The 18,883-nt window shown below is 45.5% G+C and overlaps 1 protein-coding gene across 3 annotated transcripts in view; it reads right to left on the bottom strand.

Annotated features, from left to right (window-relative positions):
- TMEM220 (transmembrane protein 220) overlaps positions 1 to 18,883 on the bottom strand; it is a 24,302-nt gene extending 5,419 nt beyond the window's left edge. The window contains exons 1-7 of one of the 3 annotated variants that reach the window (XR_008446916.1): positions 18,655 to 18,883; positions 14,374 to 14,403; positions 13,652 to 13,712; positions 11,487 to 11,610; positions 9,484 to 9,543; positions 6,807 to 7,016; positions 4,379 to 4,552 (exon numbers count right to left, since the gene is read on the bottom strand). Coding sequence is in view for 2 of the 3 variants with exons in the window: in XM_054047056.1 (XP_053903031.1) it covers positions 4,420 to 4,552; positions 9,484 to 9,543; positions 11,487 to 11,610; positions 13,652 to 13,712; positions 14,374 to 14,403; positions 18,655 to 18,744 (498 nt within the window). In the remaining variant the exon portion in view is untranslated. Of the gene's footprint in view, positions 1 to 3,770; positions 4,553 to 6,806; positions 7,017 to 9,483; positions 9,544 to 11,486; positions 11,611 to 13,651; positions 13,713 to 14,373; positions 14,404 to 18,654 lie in introns of those variants that run through there. The other 2 variants (XM_054047056.1, XM_054047055.1) reach the window with 2 other exon arrangements.

The raw sequence follows: 18,883 nt of genomic DNA, 5'->3' as shown, positions 1-18,883 counted from the left end.
ACGACCCCATGCTCTGGGTGTCCCTAAACCTCTGCCTGCCAGAAGCTGGGATTGGAAACGGGGTGGATCCTGTTCTGTTCATTCCCTCTGAAGCATCTGGCACCGGCCACTATCAGAAGACAAGATACTGGATTAGATGGACCCTTGCTCTGAGCCAGCATGGCCATTCTTATGGATTTAAGTAGTTAATGTTAAGCACCTTGTTTTGAACATTTTTGTCTTTGTGGACATGGGCACTGAAATAGGCATGCCAGAACAGAGGGGGCTAGAGGGCCATGGCCCCATCACTTTTAAAAGTGGGAGGGCTACACTCTCCCTCTTTACTGGCTGTAATGGCAAGCAATGTGGGGAGGGAGAGGAGCAAGCAGGGGCAGGACCTCAGAGGGGAAGGGGTGGTGGCAGGAACAATGCCACGGTTCAGGTACCAGTATGCCCTCCCCCACTTTTAGGGAGCTTCCACTGCTCCTGCACGGAAAGATCTCTGACCTTGTAAGGGAGCCTGCTATACTTGTGCCACTGTGAGATAACGGAAATCTTGGCAGGTGCCAGAGAAAGTGGAGGGACTACAAACCCATCCCCCTTGATGCAATGTAGGATGCATGTTATTGCACCTGTCAAAGTCCCATTAGAGTTTCCTCAATACTACTGGGAAAGAGGAAAATGGGTCAGATTCTCATCAGATTCTTATCCTGCTGTAAAACTGGAATAAATCTGGATCTTGCTCCATTTACTCCAGACTTACACTGGTGTATGCAAGATCAGAAGCTGGTCAATAAGCACATTTACAAGTCTTAACAAAATTCTGAGCTAAGCCAGTGGTTCTTACAGTGGGTATGTCTATACTGCATTTAAAAACCCATGACTGACCCCTGTCAGCTGACTCAGGCCTATGGGGTGTTTAATTGTGGTGTAGACGTTCAGGCTCAGGCTGGAGCCTGATCCCTAGAACCTTCCCCCTCCCAGGGTCTGGAGCCCAGGCTTCAGCCCACACCCAACTGTCTACACTGCAATTAAACAGCCAGGGCTCAAGTCAGCTGACATAGGCCAGCTGCAGTATCTAACTGCAGCATAGATATACCCACTGAGCTATGCAGAGCTCCTTTTTCAATGAAGATGTGACAATTAGGGGATTGTGTCTATGTACAATTTATGAATTCCCATTTGATATTATAAACTCTCCATATAGATTATCAATCTATAAATGCCATTTTGATTGGGAGGCTACTCTGCCTTCTCTGCTGACCTTTTACCTCCATCTTGGACTGAAATTCCAAGGAGGAGTGACGCAGACTAACAATGGAGGGTCGTTAAACCTTGACTATTCTCTATGCCCATGGAAGCACCATTGGAGGGATATCACAGTTGTCTGAGCCTGAATGGATCACTAAAAAGGACTGGCCAAGGCCAACTCCATGTCAGTGGAAAATCTGAGAAGCCCAGGCCAAACCCTGTCTCCAGCACATTGACAAACCTACAAACCAACAACCCAGAGGGAGATGGATTTCCCTGCCTCTCAGCAGTGAAACTGAGCAAAGACCCCAGCTCAAGATCAAAGGACTGGAAGATGTGAGATGGGGGGATAAAGCGTTGGTTTCTGGAGGAAGGGATAGACACCTGGGAACTAAGAAAGTGAGAGAAAGTGCATGAGAGCTTGCACATGCGTTCACAACAGCTTGGCTGAGCTCTGGGGTAATTAGCATGAACTATGCTTTAACCTGTATTTCTCTGTGCTGACTAAGGATTTTCAGATTCTGTTGCTGGGTGACTAATAAATAGTACCTTGTTTTGCAAAGGCTGCCTGTGTTGCTGTAATACTCACTGACAGCCCTGCACCATGGAAGGGACAGTACAAGTCTCCCACATGAGTCTGACTGGGCTGGATTTGCTGCAGGGAGCCATGGAGAGACAGGGATTGCTGGTGCCAACAGCCCAGTCTTGGAACCTACAAAGCCTGTGGACTGCATGCACCCTTGGGGCCCAGCCCACTAAAGGAGTCACTCCCAGGAGACCTGTTACAGGCTGGGACACAGACCAGACCCTGTGACTCCACAATGACAAGGGCATAGAAGTGTTTTATTGTTTTTGTCTAAATCTGTATATTTCTTGGGGTATCTAAAGAGTATTTGTGTTAAACCTTTGCAAAGCCTGTGTGTTATGTGCATCAATTATCACATAGCCCTGGAGAGAGACACCGTAAACCAGACTGCCCACAAGTTTGGAGCACTGGGAAAAGGTTTGCTGAGGTTATCAGTGTGTATTGTGGGGTCAGAACCAGCCAGGATGTGGAGCTGGGTCAGCTGGACCACCAGCTCCACTTATCTAAAGGGGCAATAGGTAGAGTCTGGGCCCACTAAGCATGCCCGAGGGGCCAAAGACTCAGACAAACCTTGCTGGATCCTTCCGAGACCAAGGGAAGCTTAAGAGCACGTGGTTCCCCATTAGGACCCAAACAGCAGCCTGGTGAGTATCCAGCAGGGGGAGCTGTACCAGAGCTGGGACAGAATGTCAGTCTTCAGGCAGTAACTTCCTGCTAAGTCTAGCCAAAACCAGGACCCTCTTAGGGCTTCATGACCAACTAAAAAGTATTTCTCCCCCCTCCCCCAACCTCTGCACAACTGACTTGTGTCCTCCTTTGTTGAGTGACTATTTACTGAAAATTAAACTATGCTCAAATTTGCAGACAACTCCAAAATTAAAGGAGGGGAGCAAATGCACAGGAAGACATATCCAAACGGCAAAGAGAGCTGCAAACAGGAGAAGAGACTGCCCCTCAAACAAAATATTTTGGATTAATGATCATTGTTTGCCATTATTTTTCACAGCTGAAAGTTTGTCAGTAGAGAGAGAGACCTGAAGTCTTCTCCAGAGAAACTCACAAAGAGTTGCCCTTTTTTTCAAAATAGCCATCATCTCCCGTTATTCTCAGTAGGACGGAGGGCAAACATTGCCCTCAGTTAGGATGTCCTCTTTCAAAATGGTGACTGCCTCCCATTGTTCCCAGTGAGAATGAATCAAAACAGAACTCAGGGAAGAGGTATGCAGGCTTTTGGGAGGCAGAGAGGAAACTGTGAGGAGCAGTGGCAGTGCCATATTTCCTGAGGGCAGCTTCTGCTCTCAGTCCCATTGAAAACAACATGAGATGGCAACCATTTTAAAAGACAGTAGGACTTCATGGAATTTGGTAGAACATTTATCAGCACTGCTGAACATTCAATTATGAAGAACAGCAAAAAGTGACCAATACCCTTAAAATATTTCTCCAAATGTAGTCAACCTCCCTAAAAGCTCATGCACAAAAAGTCTGTTATTCCATTAATAACATCAATAGGGACAACAAAATATCTTCACATAAGATGCTAAATTTCTAAAAATACCCATTTAATTTTAACTAACAATTACTTGTAAATGCTTAGAAAATTAATTCTATATTCAAATGGCAAATATTAAGCTTGAAGAGGACAGTCTATTTTTCATACACGGAGGCTGAATCCCTGCTTTTAGTACAAAACCAAACTTAACCTTAACTATGAAACTGGAATTGGTGCCTCCGTAATAGACAAAGCAGACAAAGGGCAGGAAGGGAAATCAAAGAACAGCTTGGTGTAATGACTTGGTTAAGGTCACACAGGAGGTCAGTGGTGGAGTTGGGAATAGAATGCAGGCCTCTGACTCCTAGGCTGGTGTCCTCACCACTGGACCATAGTACCTGTCAATCCTTCCCATAGTCCCATGTTTTAGCTGGCCCATGAGTCAGTAACAAAGACCACAGACATACTTGACACCTTTAATACTTTGTGGAGAAGATTTCTAAATTTGTGATTCAGCTGAGAAGCAACTCCGCAGTTACCCAAAAACCTTGAATTCCGTGTCCACTTTCAGCCTAGGCATGATGGAGACTGAGCTATTCTCATTGACTAAACAGAGAGAATAGCTATCCCTGCTAGTTGTTTCAGATCTCTCAGCAGCCATTGATATCACTGTCCATAAGAGTATGGCTGCTCACCTGCAGGCCCTGAGAGAGGAGAGGATCATATTTGAATGCTTCTGTCCTTTCTAGGAGTTCCTAGCAGATGCTGCTGTACAATTGCTCATCCAAACTAAGGGCACATATTTACTGGGATCTAGTCTGCCCCTGTTCCTGTTCATTGTGGTACATTGTGGAGGAGACAGTTATACAGGGGCTGTGGTATCATCATTACATGAAGGACACAGGTTGAAATCCACAGGTTGGTCCATGGAAAGAGGAGATGGCTGGATAATAATGATAACAAATCTCAAACTGCGCTGTTTGAGGCAGTAAAGTGCTCTTGGTCCATAGCTGCAGTTCCTGTTGGTCTGATACCAGTTTTCAACTGAGAACTGAAAGCTGAAGGCAAACAGCTGTTAGAATATTTATTGTGTGTGTTTGTTCCTTTCTGGTTAAATCACAGTTTTGCAGTGAGTTGGCCAGGATGATCGCATCTCTGAGTTCATGTAAATGTAAAGCCATGTTACAAAGGGGAAGAGAGAGAGAGAAATTGCAACCATCAGACGAATTCCACCCAAAGGATTTCTAGAAAGAACAAAAGACAATGGTGTTATTTCAGATCAAACCCAGCTAGCAACAGAGGGGCCTGGGCTTGGGGTGAGATTCCTCATCACACTGAGGAGCCTGGAGAAAAGCAGTGCTGATGAGCTGCAATCAGCGTGCCACAAAATCTCCCTGGCCGCTGCTGCTATAGGTGGCTTCTCTGAAGCTTTTGTGTCTGCTCCCAAACCCTGCCTTTACTGTGACCGGAGAACGGAGCAGGCAGCAGCACTTATCCAGGAGCCTGCCCACTTGTTCCCCTTCTCTGCTCCTTCCCAACCTGCACTGAAGAGCTGCTCAGCTGTCCCAAGTTCATGTGGCTACATCCCCCTCAACTTTTAGGGATGGACATCAAAGACTCCCTTCCTGCAGCAGCAGCACAGAACTAGACCTCTGTTCAGCAAGTAAGAATCCAGGCAGTGTCAGAGCAATGGAAGGAAGAAAGGCAGGGATTTCAACCCAGAGGCAGAAAGCAGCCAGATTTTCCTAGACTGATAGTTTGGGAGTACTACTTTTTTTCAGCTTACACATGCAGATTCCCCAGACTATATTTTCACTGGGCATGTACCAAAGTATAATTCTTAGTGACCTGGTGTAAATGAGGCAAACATACATGCTGCACCTCCACTGCTGCATCTTTACTGATGGGGGAAGTGACTACCACAAGGAACAAAGACTGAGTTAAGAGTATTTTTGTGTTTGTTTCTTTTTGAAATAAGGGTATATTTTAGTCCTTAAAAGTGAGGTCAAATGGCATGCCCTAACGGCAGGCATACTCTTTGCACCCTTTACTACGCTAGGTCTAGGCCTTCCTTGATTTGAGGAACTGCGCTGAGATTTTGTGGTGTGGATAGAGATCACCACACTTGTGCTGAGTCTGGATTTGATTTGATTTTAGCTCACCAGAAAAGCTTATGTAGTAACACTCTGTGCCATTTAACTCTTCTCTAGACAAATAACAAAGCAGATGGATAGTCTCTATTGCTACTTTCCTTTAAACACTGGCTCCTAGCCTATTACAGAAACTATTTCCTTGCAGTGCATGGCACACAGGTACTGCTCTCTAGAGATAACATCTCTGTAGGGTTCCTGGATCTTTTCTCTTTAGTTCTAATGGAACAGCCCTTAGGCTAGGTCTACACTACCCGCCTGAATCGGTGGGTAGAAATCGATCTCTCGGGGATTGAATTATCGCGTCTCGTCGGGACGCGACAATCGATCCCCGAATCTACGCTCTTACTCCACCAGCGGAGGTGGGAGTAAGCGCCGTCGACGGGGAGCCGCGGAGGTCGATTTTGCCGTCGTCCTCACAGCGGGGTAAGTCAGCTCCGATAGGTTGAATTCAGCTACGCTATTCGTGTAGCTGAATTTGCGTATCTTAAATCGACCCCCCCGTAGCGAAGACCTGCCCTTAGCTCTTAAGGCTTTCTGATGGATGAGAGCAGTATTAGTGGGACAGAGCACAAGACAGAGCCCCTACTGGGCATCACACACCACTCTTTTTAGAGCAGTGGTTCTCAACCAGGGATACATGTACACCTGGGGATACACATAGATCTGCCAGGGGGTACATCAACTCATCTAGATATTTGCCTAATTTTACCACAGGCTACATAAAAAGCACTAGCAAAGTCAGTACAAACTAAAATTTCATACAATGACTTGTTTATACTGCTCTATATACTAACTATACACTGAAATGTAAGTACAATATTTATATTTCAATGTATTTATTTTATAATTATATGATAAAAAGGAGAAAGTAATCAATTTTTCAGTACTAGTGTGCTGTGACACTTCTGTACTTTTTTGTCTGATTTTGTAAACAAGTAGTTTTTAAGTGAGGTGAAACTTGGGGTACACAAGACAAATCAGGCTCCTGAAAGGGGTGCAGTAGTCTGGAAAGGTTGAGAGTCACTGCTCTAGGGTATAAATACTGCCCTCGAGGCGCTCAGAGGAGCAGGAACTGCAGCATGTTGCAGACTGCTCTGGAGTCTAGCAATGCTCATTGAGTAGCTGTTCATTTTTCAACCCCATCTTAAAAGTCAGACCTGGTACAGTTTTTCCAAACACTGAGGTCTTTGCTTTGATGCTGGGTTAATGCCCAGCACAATTTTGTCATCTCCCTCCCAGGCTCTGTCTTCCTCTCCTCCTAAGACGACTGCAGGCTGCAGAGAATCTGCTTATGCTGATGGCACCGGAGTCGGCCCACTCCTCATTAGGGTCCTTTCTTACGTACGTTATGCCCCATTACTAGTGTGCGGAGTGGGAGGTTGGCTGCACTGGGCCAGCTACCAAGCACTCTCCTTGCTCCACCAGGAACTCTCTCACTCAGCAGGGACTCAGAGTAGGTAACACAGGAATTGCTGCCTGCATCTGGCTGCTATGTGCATCCCACCTCAAGGAAACAATCAGACAGCACTCCACTCCAAGGATGTGGGCTGGCAACCTAAACAACAAAGGATATTCCTAGTAGGGTGACAGATAGCAAGTGTGAAAAATCAGGACGGGCGTGGAGGTTAATAGGCACCTGTATAAGACAAAGCCCCGAATATCGGGCCTGCCCCTATAAAATCGGGACATCTGGTCACCCTAATTCCCAGTGAAGGCTGCCATACAGCAAATGCCACTGTGTGGAGGTGCTGAAGCACATGCTGAGGTCCAGCAAAGAGGCTCTGCGCAATGGGATAGGCAGATCAAATTATAGTCACATTACAAGGAAAAAACATTAATACAACAGTAAGGTAACACAATTGAAATAAAGTTAAGGGATACAGAAGTGAAGGTTTCCATAGCAATGACACCTACCTCAGCATAAAGCACTAATCACTGTGCTATCTAGCTACCAACTCAACCCTACTGCATTTTATTAGAAACGTTTAACAAAAAACATATTAAACAAGAAAACACACTGAGTGAGAGGGGGACAGACAAAATGGCACGTGCACTTCAACCAAGTTACTGTTCAGGTTTCTACAGCAACTTTTGCAAAGGGTTTACAATTTAAAGTCAAAAATGCATTTACATGGTCTTTTGCAGTTAATTCCCTACACTTGTTTTTGTTTTGTTCATTTGTTTTTTTAAACAGAAAACAACAAATGGACATTTCTCAGTTACATGGCCAGAGGCCACGTTATCTCTAGTACAGGGATGGGCAAAATACGGCCTGTGGGCCGGATCCAGCCAGTCTAACATTTCTGTCTGGCCTCCTCTGCCCCCTCGCAATCTCTAAGTCCGGGCCGCTAAAAGTCCCACGGCACAGCGGGGCGCTCAGCCAGGCTGCCTGCCTGCCGTAACTCCATGCTGATGCCAGAAATGCCCGGCTGCTGCTGGCAAGTCTCTGCGTGCCCCTGGCGGAGGGGGCTGGGGGAGAAAAGGAGGTGGCTCTGCACGCTGCCCCCGCCCTGTCCTCACAATTCCCAGGAGCTGTGGGGGCAGTGCTTGCAGGTGCAGGCAGCACATGGAGACCCGCTGCCCCCTTCCCTCCAAGGGGTGCGCAGAGACGTGCCAGCAGCAGCCAGCCACAGCAGGCAGGCAGCCTGCCTAAGCCCTGCTGCGCCACCTGTGGTAAGCGCCTCCCAGCCAGAATCTTCACCTCGGACTCTCACCCTCCCCACCACCACCACCCCAACCCCAGGTCAGAACCCCCTCCTGCACCCAAACTCCCGCACAGACCCTGCTGCCCCTCCTGCACCCCAATCCCCTGCCCCACCTCAGAGCCCCCTCCTGCACCAAACTCCCTCCCAGAGCGCACACCTCTCACCCTCTCCTGCACCCCAACTCTCTGCACCAGCCCGGAGCTCTCTCCTGCACTCAGACCTTGCACCTCCTCCATTAATATAGTAGCAATGTGCGGCCCGGGACGACTTACCAAAATTCGTGGAACGGCCCCCTTACGTAACGTATTGCCCACCCCTGCTCTAGTACCTATCAAAATCTTTCCCAAACTGCACACTTATATAGGGAGCAGGAACCAATAAGCCACAGGCTGACAAGTGCCCTGTAGCTGCTGGGCAAAGCTGTGCATGGCTACAGTTGTGGTCCAAGACGCATTTTAAGTGTGTACCTGGAGAGCAGCATTTTCATGTGCTAATTGAAATAAAGTTTATATGAAATTTATATAATTAAACTGTCAAAATGCTGTACAAATAATCAAAACAGTATTTTTCCAACCTATCAGGGGTACACGCTCCTCGACAAGGTATTTGACATTTCAAGAGCCCAGTACTGAAGAGTCTTGCTCACATGAGTCCTCTCTACTCAGAAGCAGTCACATGGTCACATAAGACTTATAGAATTATTATTATTCATTTATTTTTGAATTGCCTATTTGGAAAAACTGGTGGTCAGAATAGGGGGGGGGGAATTGATCTTCATATAACAACAGATGAACAACATTTGCTCATTTTCAAAACAAAACAAAAAAAATCACCTTGGGAATTAAAAAAAAACCTCAGACCATTTTGGCTTAAGTTCACTTATCAAAAAGTTCTGAGATCATGTAAACAATGTTCTAATGGAAACACTTTTGCCACCTTGGTTTTTGCAGTTACTGCCTGCACCCACTATAACACTATGCTACCTGTATACAAGACATACAGTCTCTTTTTATGAAGAAACATCCCCATCTTCAGATTCTGCAAGAGGAGCACAAGGTTTCCTTCAAGTTGTCCGAAGGACAAGGCTTGCCTCACCCTTCTTCCCTTTTGCTTTACGCTGCTTATGACCAGCAGACCTTGTCCTTCCAGAAACCCAAATGAACATGGTGCTGTGCCAAAGTCTGAGCAGGATTTAGACAATAATATGCAGCAAGGCAGCACACAGCCAAAATCACCTATGGATAGGAAATGGCTAGCTGTAGTATATACCCTTTTACTATCACTAACCAGGAATATACAAATAGCTTAAAGACTTACTTTGCTGAATTGCGACAAAGATTCATCCATATTGTAATAATCACCAGACCAAACAACTCTCTATACAAAATAAATAAATAAATGAAAAAAAAAATCAGAATACAATGTGCACAAGTATTTGCTTACACAAGGGACAAATTCTCTGCAGAGAAGGGTAGGCATGCAAGCTTCCCCTAAGGGGAAGTAGATTTACTATTAAAGCAGGATCTGAGCTAACAGAAATCTGAATGAAATTCCTACCCCTCACTCCACATGCACACAACCAATTTACAGAATCTGCAGAGATTTCTGCTTCTGTTTTCTATTAGACTCCTTTTAATTCTAAATAGAATGATATGATAGCTGAATATGTACAAACTCACACCACAGCCATTGAACCAAAATTTTTACAGAAATACAGATAAACCTGTAAACTACACCTCAGGGTGTCCATTTAAACAGCAACATAAGACACCATCACTTTTAACTTGTACACAAGCAAGCACCTTGCTTACTCAAACACACAAAGGAATATCTGAGTCTCTGCCTAGTGGGAGTTTGCCTCCTTCACTTTCAACCCCCTTTCCCCCAGGCTTGACAGCAGTGGGGATTGTGCCATCAAGTCTCCAACAGCTTGACAGTATTCCAGCCCAGACAAGCAAGTACATGGTACCATCCAAACAAAATTCAGGGGATACAAATTGATTTTTTTTTTAATTTTTTTTAACGTTTTCTATTTTGTTATTTAAATTATAATATTTTTTTCTTATTAAAAATAAACCAGTTTAAAATGAAATCTGAATTTAATACAAAATATGCTAAGGCCTAAACTACTTATATCTTTGAACATTTAAATAAACAATAAATATACTGAATCCATGAGCCTCTATGAATTAAAGGCTTCTTTTCTATATAGAGAAAGATGTTTTGCCCCGAGTCTAACTTTTGAGGTCAAGCTTTATAAATATGGCACAATAGTTCAGCCTAAGTGATTTAGGAGACTCTCTCACTTTCAAGAGACTTAGGTGAGAGGAGGAATTTAAACTCCAGTCACTTTTCAAATATGCTTGTGTAAAACTTTCCCGGGCTGACCTGAAATAATCCATTTAATTCACGGATCACAGTTAATCCCTTTGTTTAATAAATCGTTTAGTTGTGAATGTGAAGCATGTTTTGATATGGGAAGTTTATTTATCCAAAACATTTAGGTTTGTTTTAATAAAAAATACATTTTATATGCTGTTGTATGTGTTTAATTAAATTCCTGTTACCATCCTAATGAAGTTAACTTTTTGCTCATGATTTGTTTAACTATCTAGTAAATAAGCAATATATCATTTGCCCTTTTCTGACATACTAAAATGTATGGTTAATAAGAATTTGAAAATATTAAGCTATATAATTGTTTACATAAATGTATATAGTTATAGTGCACCCTCTCAGGTAGCAAAGAGATGTACCAAATCTAGTGTAAAGGCTCTATTTAGTTGTAAATCAACACGTAATGGTTATATCAACCAATGAAAGTGCACCTTTCTTCAGAAAATAACTGAAGTGCAAATGGAAAAGTTTATCAAAACTGATGATTTAAATCACTTTATTTACATCAATCCACCCTGAACACAATAATGAAAACTTACCCAATTCCCGCCTCTAAAGCTCTGGAGTCAGAACACAGGGGACTTTCAAGGTGCACACTGCCAGTCTTGCGAGTTTTGAAAGCCAGAACCAACCCCTACCCCATCCCCATCTGTGACTGACCAAAGCAAAGAGAACAGGGGATTCAGCCAAGCTGCAACCTGTGCTCACTGGCCCCTTCGTCAACGGTTTGTCCAACATACTGCTGGACTAGCAACGCCCAGGCTGAGTTCCTTACTAGCCTGACTCCCTTCTTTTTAGGGCCAACTCACTCACTACAGCAACCAAAAACTGAAGCTTGGTCTGCCTGGGAGTGAGCTGCCAGAAGGACAATCTGCTTCATGCATGGGCTGTATGGATTAGGACAGAACAGATGCATTACTCACCTTCCTTCCTCTTCATGCAAGATGTTACTTTTTGCATAAGCGAACAAAGAGCACCCCAAGGCAATGGTCCCAACTAAACAAGCAGCAGAATGCAGATCCGACAGGCTCCTCCAGACAACATTATCTGGGGAAGAACAGACTGGAGCTACTAAATGTGTATGAACATATTACATGAAGTACATCCCAAGTCTTCCAGACTGTAAAGAAGCTGTGTGAAAATGGACCCTTCCACAAGCACTAGGAAGGAGGGATGCAGGAGCATCTGCTGCAATACTAGGCAGGACTTGCTCTTTTATATATACAGGTGTTTGGAATGGTGAAGGAATTCTGGTCTAGAAATACTGTTGACAAATGCAAGCTCTGGGTGGATTTCAGATTCTGAGTTCCTGGGAAACATCTCCTTGGCAGCTCCACAGCTATGAAGACCATCACAGATCCTCCCTAGGAAACAGAAACATGCTCCACTGTTCAATGGCTTCAGAAAAGGCCATGGAGAATTACAAACTGAAGCCTCCACATAGCAAGGAGCATGACTTCCTGACACCCTATGCCCACTATCAGGCTCTTGGCAGTGACATCAAGGTGCTCCCCAAAATTCTAGGGCATGAGCTGTCCCTGTCTCAAGCAAGGAAAATATTCCAGGAAAGATTAGAAGGGGTCCGGACACAGGATCTTGTGGCTTACAGGTCCATACCGGAAGGCTATGGGAGGCCGAGGTAAGTGAATAACAAATGGTTCTCTGGCTGACCTCTATAATAACAAGCCAATAAATGGAAAACCAAAAGGCTTAACAAACAAAATCTCTTCAGGGCTGAACCCTCATTACAGGCTCCCAGTATAGAAGAGAGCTGTGTATGACTTTTTTTACTTTGCAATACGTCTACATAGAAGGCTGATGGTTCTGTTGAACTGGCTGCAGCTCAGGGCCTTTCACAGCCCTGATATGAAATGCTTCTTACTGATTTGGCAATATCAAGATAAAAATAATTAGGAAAAACAAATGTCCTTAAAATGTACAAGTATGCTGAAAAGAAACTTTAGGCTATCTAAACCCAAAGAATCTGGAAAAATTATTTCCCTTTCCAACACTCCTGTTTGTTTACATTTGGCATTTGTCTCAGTTTGGGCCCTGAAAATAGACTTTCAATTTCATTTTCAGGCTCACACGCACTAGCAAAATGCTGCAATGTTGAGGTTGCAAATGCTGCAGAGCAAGGTTTATTTATGAGCAGTGACTGTTACACTTTTATTTAACAAAGCCAGCATTTTAGGAAGCAGAGTTGATGCAGCATGTTACAGAAGAGACACTGTGCCCTCTCATGGAGACTTTACTTTGTTTTTGTCGGGATTTTCCTTAATTCAAAATAATACTCATTCAGCGTATAGGGTTGTCATTTAGCATACAGAAAACAATTTTTCAAAATTCTTTCCAATGAGAGAAAAAAAATCAAGGAAACACTGCTAGTGATCTTAGATTGTATAAATCTTACTTTTATTTTCTGGGCCAAATTTGGCCTTACAGGGTCCCTGTAAATACAGCCGCACCAGTCTCAGCCAGCAGATAACATTCCCCAGTGACTATACAATCTTAGAACTCCTACCATGCCATATTATAACCACTAAGAATACAACACTGCTGTATGTGCACCTTGTGTGGTAATCACAGTATTTGGTAATTATACTTTTATCTCTTCAGAACACTGTACAGACATTAACCCTCAGCCCTCCTAGGAGACAGGTAAGAATGATGCCAATTTTACAGCTGGGGAAACAGAGAGAAGTTCAGTGACTTGCCAATAGGAGTGGCAGAGCCAAAGACTAAAACATGGAAGTTTCTGTCTCCCAATCTCATGCTCAGCCCAATAGATCACCATTCTGTACTAGAACCAGACTGTTGCAGCATGGGTGCAGTAATAAGGATGTGTCGGAGCAAGGAATTTATGCAGAGACAATAGACTAAATACATTTCCAGGACGTCCACCTGCAAACAGGAAAGCAGTCACCATCACTCCTGCGAACGGGCACCTCACTACCTGCAGTTGTGGACAGCTGAGCACACTTCCATGCAGCCCTGGGTTTGCATCCTACCACGACAAAAAATTAAAACCAATCTCTTTGGGGTGAAGATCTGACCAGCGAGTCCATTTAGAATGCCAATATCATACCTGTAATTGATGGATTAAGGCCAACAAGCAGTGTAAGGACAGCAGGTACAACGTAGACCACCTGTTAGTGAGACATTGCAAGTCCACTCTGTAGCATGAGAAGGCAGAGCACAGAGAAGCAGCCACATCCCATCCAAATCATTTACACAATGCAGCAGAGCGGGTGATCTGGAGCGATTACAATATAGAGAGGTTATGTGGAGCCCCGAGGTACTCAGGTCAGGAGGTATGAGCCCCAGGGAAGTAGGAGAAGAGATAGTTGGTGCCTGCCCTAGACAAAGATGGCCGGGGGTGGGGGTAAGCAAAGTGGAATAAAAAACCCTGGAAGTACCATGCAGTTAATGAAACTTGAGTAACCTGTCCACCGCCTCCCCACACCCAGGGCACTATTCAGAAGGAAGATGATGGTCCCAAAAGGTGTCATTTTAAAAATCTGCTTATTTTATCAAGGATGAGGATTTAAAGCTCATCCAAAGCAGGCTTCAGGTTTACCTGCTCCAGGCAGAATTACAGAACCCAATCAGATGGTTTGAAGTCACCCACATGTTGTGAACTTGTGCGCCACAGGTCAGGCCGAAGCTAGAAGAGCCATTGTAAACCTTTCAGAAGGGGGTTGTAACAGAAAAGAGGGCAGAAGTTCAACAAAGGAGCGAATTTAGGATTCTCTCCTATAAAATGCTCCAGATTCTTCAGCAGCTAGGAAAGTCTGTAGTCATACTCACTATCCACAGTCCTGCATCAGGGTCATTTATCTGGAATAACAAAGAGGTCGGAATGAGCACTCAGACAAGATCTTACAGGCTTTCACCTAGTGTCAGGATTCTCAAACCTGTATTTGTCCTCCCAGTTCGATCAAGAATAAAAAGTACTTTATTAAAAGGATCCTCCTGGTTCAGATTTCTCTTATTTTGGAGAGGAGAGTTGGTTAGAGCCAGCATGTGTGCATAGGCACCCTGCACTGCTCTTATCATCATCTGGATGCACGTAATAGAGAATCCAAAGATCAAAATGTTGTTGTGCAGGGGAAGCACATTTTCCCCAACTATGCCAACTGTCACCAGTTTAAACAGAATTATGGGTGACAGTTTCTTCTTGATAACACCTAAGAATAAGAGCAGGGGGCAGCTTTCAATGCTAACACTAGGGCAAAACTGCCAATCTGAGCCAGCTGGAGTTTGGACTCAGTCAAGGAAGATTGTACTTTGGATTCAGTATTATCTTGCAAATAAAGAGACCTGGGCTCTGTTCCCAACTGTACTTGGTGGGTGACGGTTCCCTTGAGCAAGTCACTTCCCCTCTCTGTGCCTCAATTGCTCCATCTGTAAAACACATCACCTCTTCAGAGACTTTTAATTTTCCATAATATTATATTTTGGTCAAAGATTTTCTAGATTTGCCTAAGGAAACTCTCCCCTGAGAGTCATACTTTCTCAGGTCCCTCTGGCTTGGAGGCCCAGTCATCACAAATGCCACAGTGCACACACACTTTTTTCTTGTGCCAAAGTGGCACAATGGGGTTCAATTACAGCTCAGGATTTATTTAACTTACCCATTAAAAAAAAAAAAAAAGACTGATGGCAAATAAAACATTTACCAAACAGTCAATAAAATGTCAGGACAATCAGGAGCAAGCACTTTCCAAAGTACCCAACCAGGTCTAGGACAATGATTAGCAAAACTGTATGTTTTTCATGTGTGAAAGTCTGAGCAATTTAAAATGACATTTTACTTTGGGGGGGGAGGGGGCTGTTTGGTGTTCTGTAATGTAATTTAAATGAAAATCCCGGATTATAACTGGAATGCAGGGTATTAGTTACCAAGTGTTTGTAACTTAACTTTCATGTGTTTAGGAACTGCTGAATAGTTATTGTGACTTTTTTCTACATTATAGTTTAAATAAATTACCAAAACAATTGAAAGTAGTGTAATTATATTGCATTGTTTTGACAAAATGTGCAGAATTCTGCAGAATTTTTAATTTTTTGGTGCAAAATTTTTAATTTTTAGTGCAGAATCCCTCCAGGAGTAAATCCTGCCACGTATCTCCACCCTCCATACGTGGAGTCATTGGCACATTAAGGGTGCTCCACGGTTCTACTGCCTGGTGAACTGGGAAAGCCAACTCGATGTCACAGGGGAGCTGTACATGGCAGTCATGAGGATGGGTTAAACCATTTCTGTTGTACTGGGAGAAGTGGGATGGAGAAGAGCCGGGCTTTGACAAACCACCTATGGTATCCAGCAAACCCAGCTCCTCTCCAGCATGCTTCTCCACGTCTCACATCAGCTGGAGGTTGAGTAGGATGGGTGGAGATAGGGCAGCAAGCTGACTCTGTGGTTGTGCATAGCCCTGTTACCTAGCCCAGCTCCTCAGCTTTAATACACAATCTGATGCAAAATGTAGGTCCAGTTTGCCATAGAGTCCATGGAGCCTTGCTTATGGCTTGGCTGAGGTATAGCGAAGTAACTTATCTATTTTGTCCACCCTGGGCAATCTGATTTAATGTCCGTCTAGATTGAACCTGCATTATGTACACACAGGCTATGGTGGTGGATTCCAGTCACTGAAGAACTGTATTTCCTCCTTTTCAATTTCCTTGTCTATTTCAAGTCCCATTTTATGCTGTAATAACAGTAGGTTTCTCCAGCATTAAATTATTTTTCTTTATGTAATATTTATTAATTACCAATTTTCCTATGTTCCCTCTTCAGTCCTGCATATAGCCAGGTTTGATAAAATACTGTCCTCTTTCCTTCTGATTTTATCACTGGAATATACATACATTTCCTCTCATCTGACTTTCCTCGTATGAATTGCTCCACCTAATTAAAGGGAATGACAATCCCAAAGAGAACTGCTCCCCTATAAAACTACACTTCCACTAAACCCCTTGAGGGGCCCAGGAAGCCCCACTCCACCATGAACAGCCCCACACTGGCAGTGTATGATGGCAGGGTTAAGCCATGACAAAGGTTCTCTCTTATGACAGATGAAAGCTACATCACTTCTTGATGACATTCCTCACAACATCTGGCCACAATGGGCTGCAGCAACTAACTACATAGCCAAAACCACAGGACCTCTGACTACATGCAGTATTCCACAGAACAGAACATCACAGGGAAGTTTACACACTGGCCTGTTACACAAGCACAGGAGCAAGCGTCTCTATGAGCCATTTCCACACCAAACTCCATGAACAATAACCTGCAAATGAAAACACCAGTCTTGTGAGCTGGCACGGGGACCAGATTATCATTAAGGATGTCAAACAATTACAAAAATTAATTGCAATTAGCAATTATTCATGAGCCTAAAAAAAAAAAAATCAGTTTTTAATCACACTGTTAAACCATAACAGAATAACATTTATTTAAATATTTTTGGATGTTTTCTATATTTTCAAATATATACTAATTTCAATTACAACACAGAATACAAAGTATACAGTTCTCACTTTATATTATTATATCAGATTACAAATATTTGCACTGTAAAAAGATAAAAAGAAATAGTATATTTCAATTCACTTCATGCAAGCAGGGCCGGCTCTAGGCACCAGCAAAACAAGCTGGTGCTTGGGGCGGCACATTTTTAGGGGCGGCATTCTGGCGCGGGCCATGCCGCCCCTAAAAATGTGCCCTGGCCGCCCTAACTCACCTCCGCTGCTGCCGCTTGCGCACCCGCCCTCCCAGGCTCTCAAACCCGGGAGGGAGGGGGAGATCCCGAGCGGCCACAGCGCGCGAAACAGCTGATTCGCACGCCGCAGCCGCTTGGGATCTCCCCCTCCCTCCCGGGTTTGAGAGCCTGGGAGGAGGGGGATCAGCGGCGCACGAATCAGCTGTTTCGCATGCCGCGGTCGCTCGGGATCTCCCCCTCCCTCCCAGGCTCTCAAATCTGGGAGGGAGGGGGAGACCCCGAGTGGCCGCGGCGCTCGCGCTGCTTCTCCCTCTCCCTCCCTCCTAGGCTTGAGAGCCTGGGGGGAGGAGACAGGGCCGGGGATTTGGGGAAGGGGTGGAGTTGAGGCGGGGCCGGAGGTGGGGTGAGAAAAAAACAGGGGGGGGGGGGGGCAAAATTGTTTTTGCTTGGGGCGGCAAAAATCCTAGAGCCGGCCCTGCATGCAAGTACTGTAGTGTGATCTCTTTATTGTGAAAGTGCAACTTACAAATGTAGAATTATTATTTTATTTTTGTGTATTCAACCCCCTCCCCCAAACCCCTTTCCCCATTCACCCCCAGCCTGACAGACCCCATCCCCATTCACCCTCCTCCCCCAGCCCCTTTCCCCATTCACCCCCCAGCCTGACTGACCCCATCCCCATTCACCCTCCTCCCCAGCCCCTTTCCTCATTCACCCCCAGCCTGACAGACCCCATCCCCATTCACCCTCCTCCCCCAGCCCCTTTCCCCATTCACCCCCCCAGCCTGACTGACCCCATCCCCATTCACCCTCCTCCCCCAGCCCCTTTCCCCATTCACCCCTCCAGCCTGACAGACCCCATCCCCATTCACCCTCCTCCCCCAGCCCCTTTCCCCATTCACCCCCAAACTGACAGACCCCGTCCCCATTCACCCTCCTCCCCCAGCCCCTTTCCCCATTCACCCCCAAACTGACAGACCCCATCCCCATTCACCCTCCTCCCCAGCCCCTTTCCTCATTCACCCCCAAACTGACAGACCCCTTTCCCCATTCACCCTCCTCCCCAGCCCCTTTCCCCATTCACCCCCAAACTGACAGACCCCGTCCCCATTCACCCTCCTCCCCCAGCCCCTTTCCCCATTCACCCCCAAACTGACAGACCCCGTCCCCATTCACCCTCCTCCCCCAGCCCCTTTCCCCATTCACCCCCAAACTGACAGACCCCTTTCCCCATTCACCCTCCTCCCCAGCCCCTTTCCCCATTCACCCTCCTCCCCCAGCCCCTTTCCTCATTCACCCCCAAACTGACAGACCCCGTCCCTATTCACCCTCCTCCCTCCATTCGGCCTCGGCCCGGCCTCACCTGAACGGCGGCCGCCAGCCCGAAGAAGGCGGCCATGAGCAGGTTGCAGAGTCTCCATAGACGGCCCGGCCCGGAGCAGCTCCCCGTCATGGTGCAGGCCGCGCCGAGCTCCACCTCGCCTAGGCGGGCCCGGCTCGGAACCGGGGCTAACGGGACGGGACGGAGCTCGTCCTGCTCCTGGTCCGGGGGAGTGTAACGGGGCGGGGCTCGGGCCTGGGCCTGGTCAGGG

This window comes from Malaclemys terrapin, chromosome 13 (genome assembly GCF_027887155.1).
Source record: "Malaclemys terrapin pileata isolate rMalTer1 chromosome 13, rMalTer1.hap1, whole genome shotgun sequence".
Taxonomy (NCBI): domain Eukaryota; kingdom Metazoa; phylum Chordata; order Testudines; family Emydidae; genus Malaclemys; species Malaclemys terrapin.
This window is presented reverse-complemented; position numbering and strand designations above follow the sequence as displayed.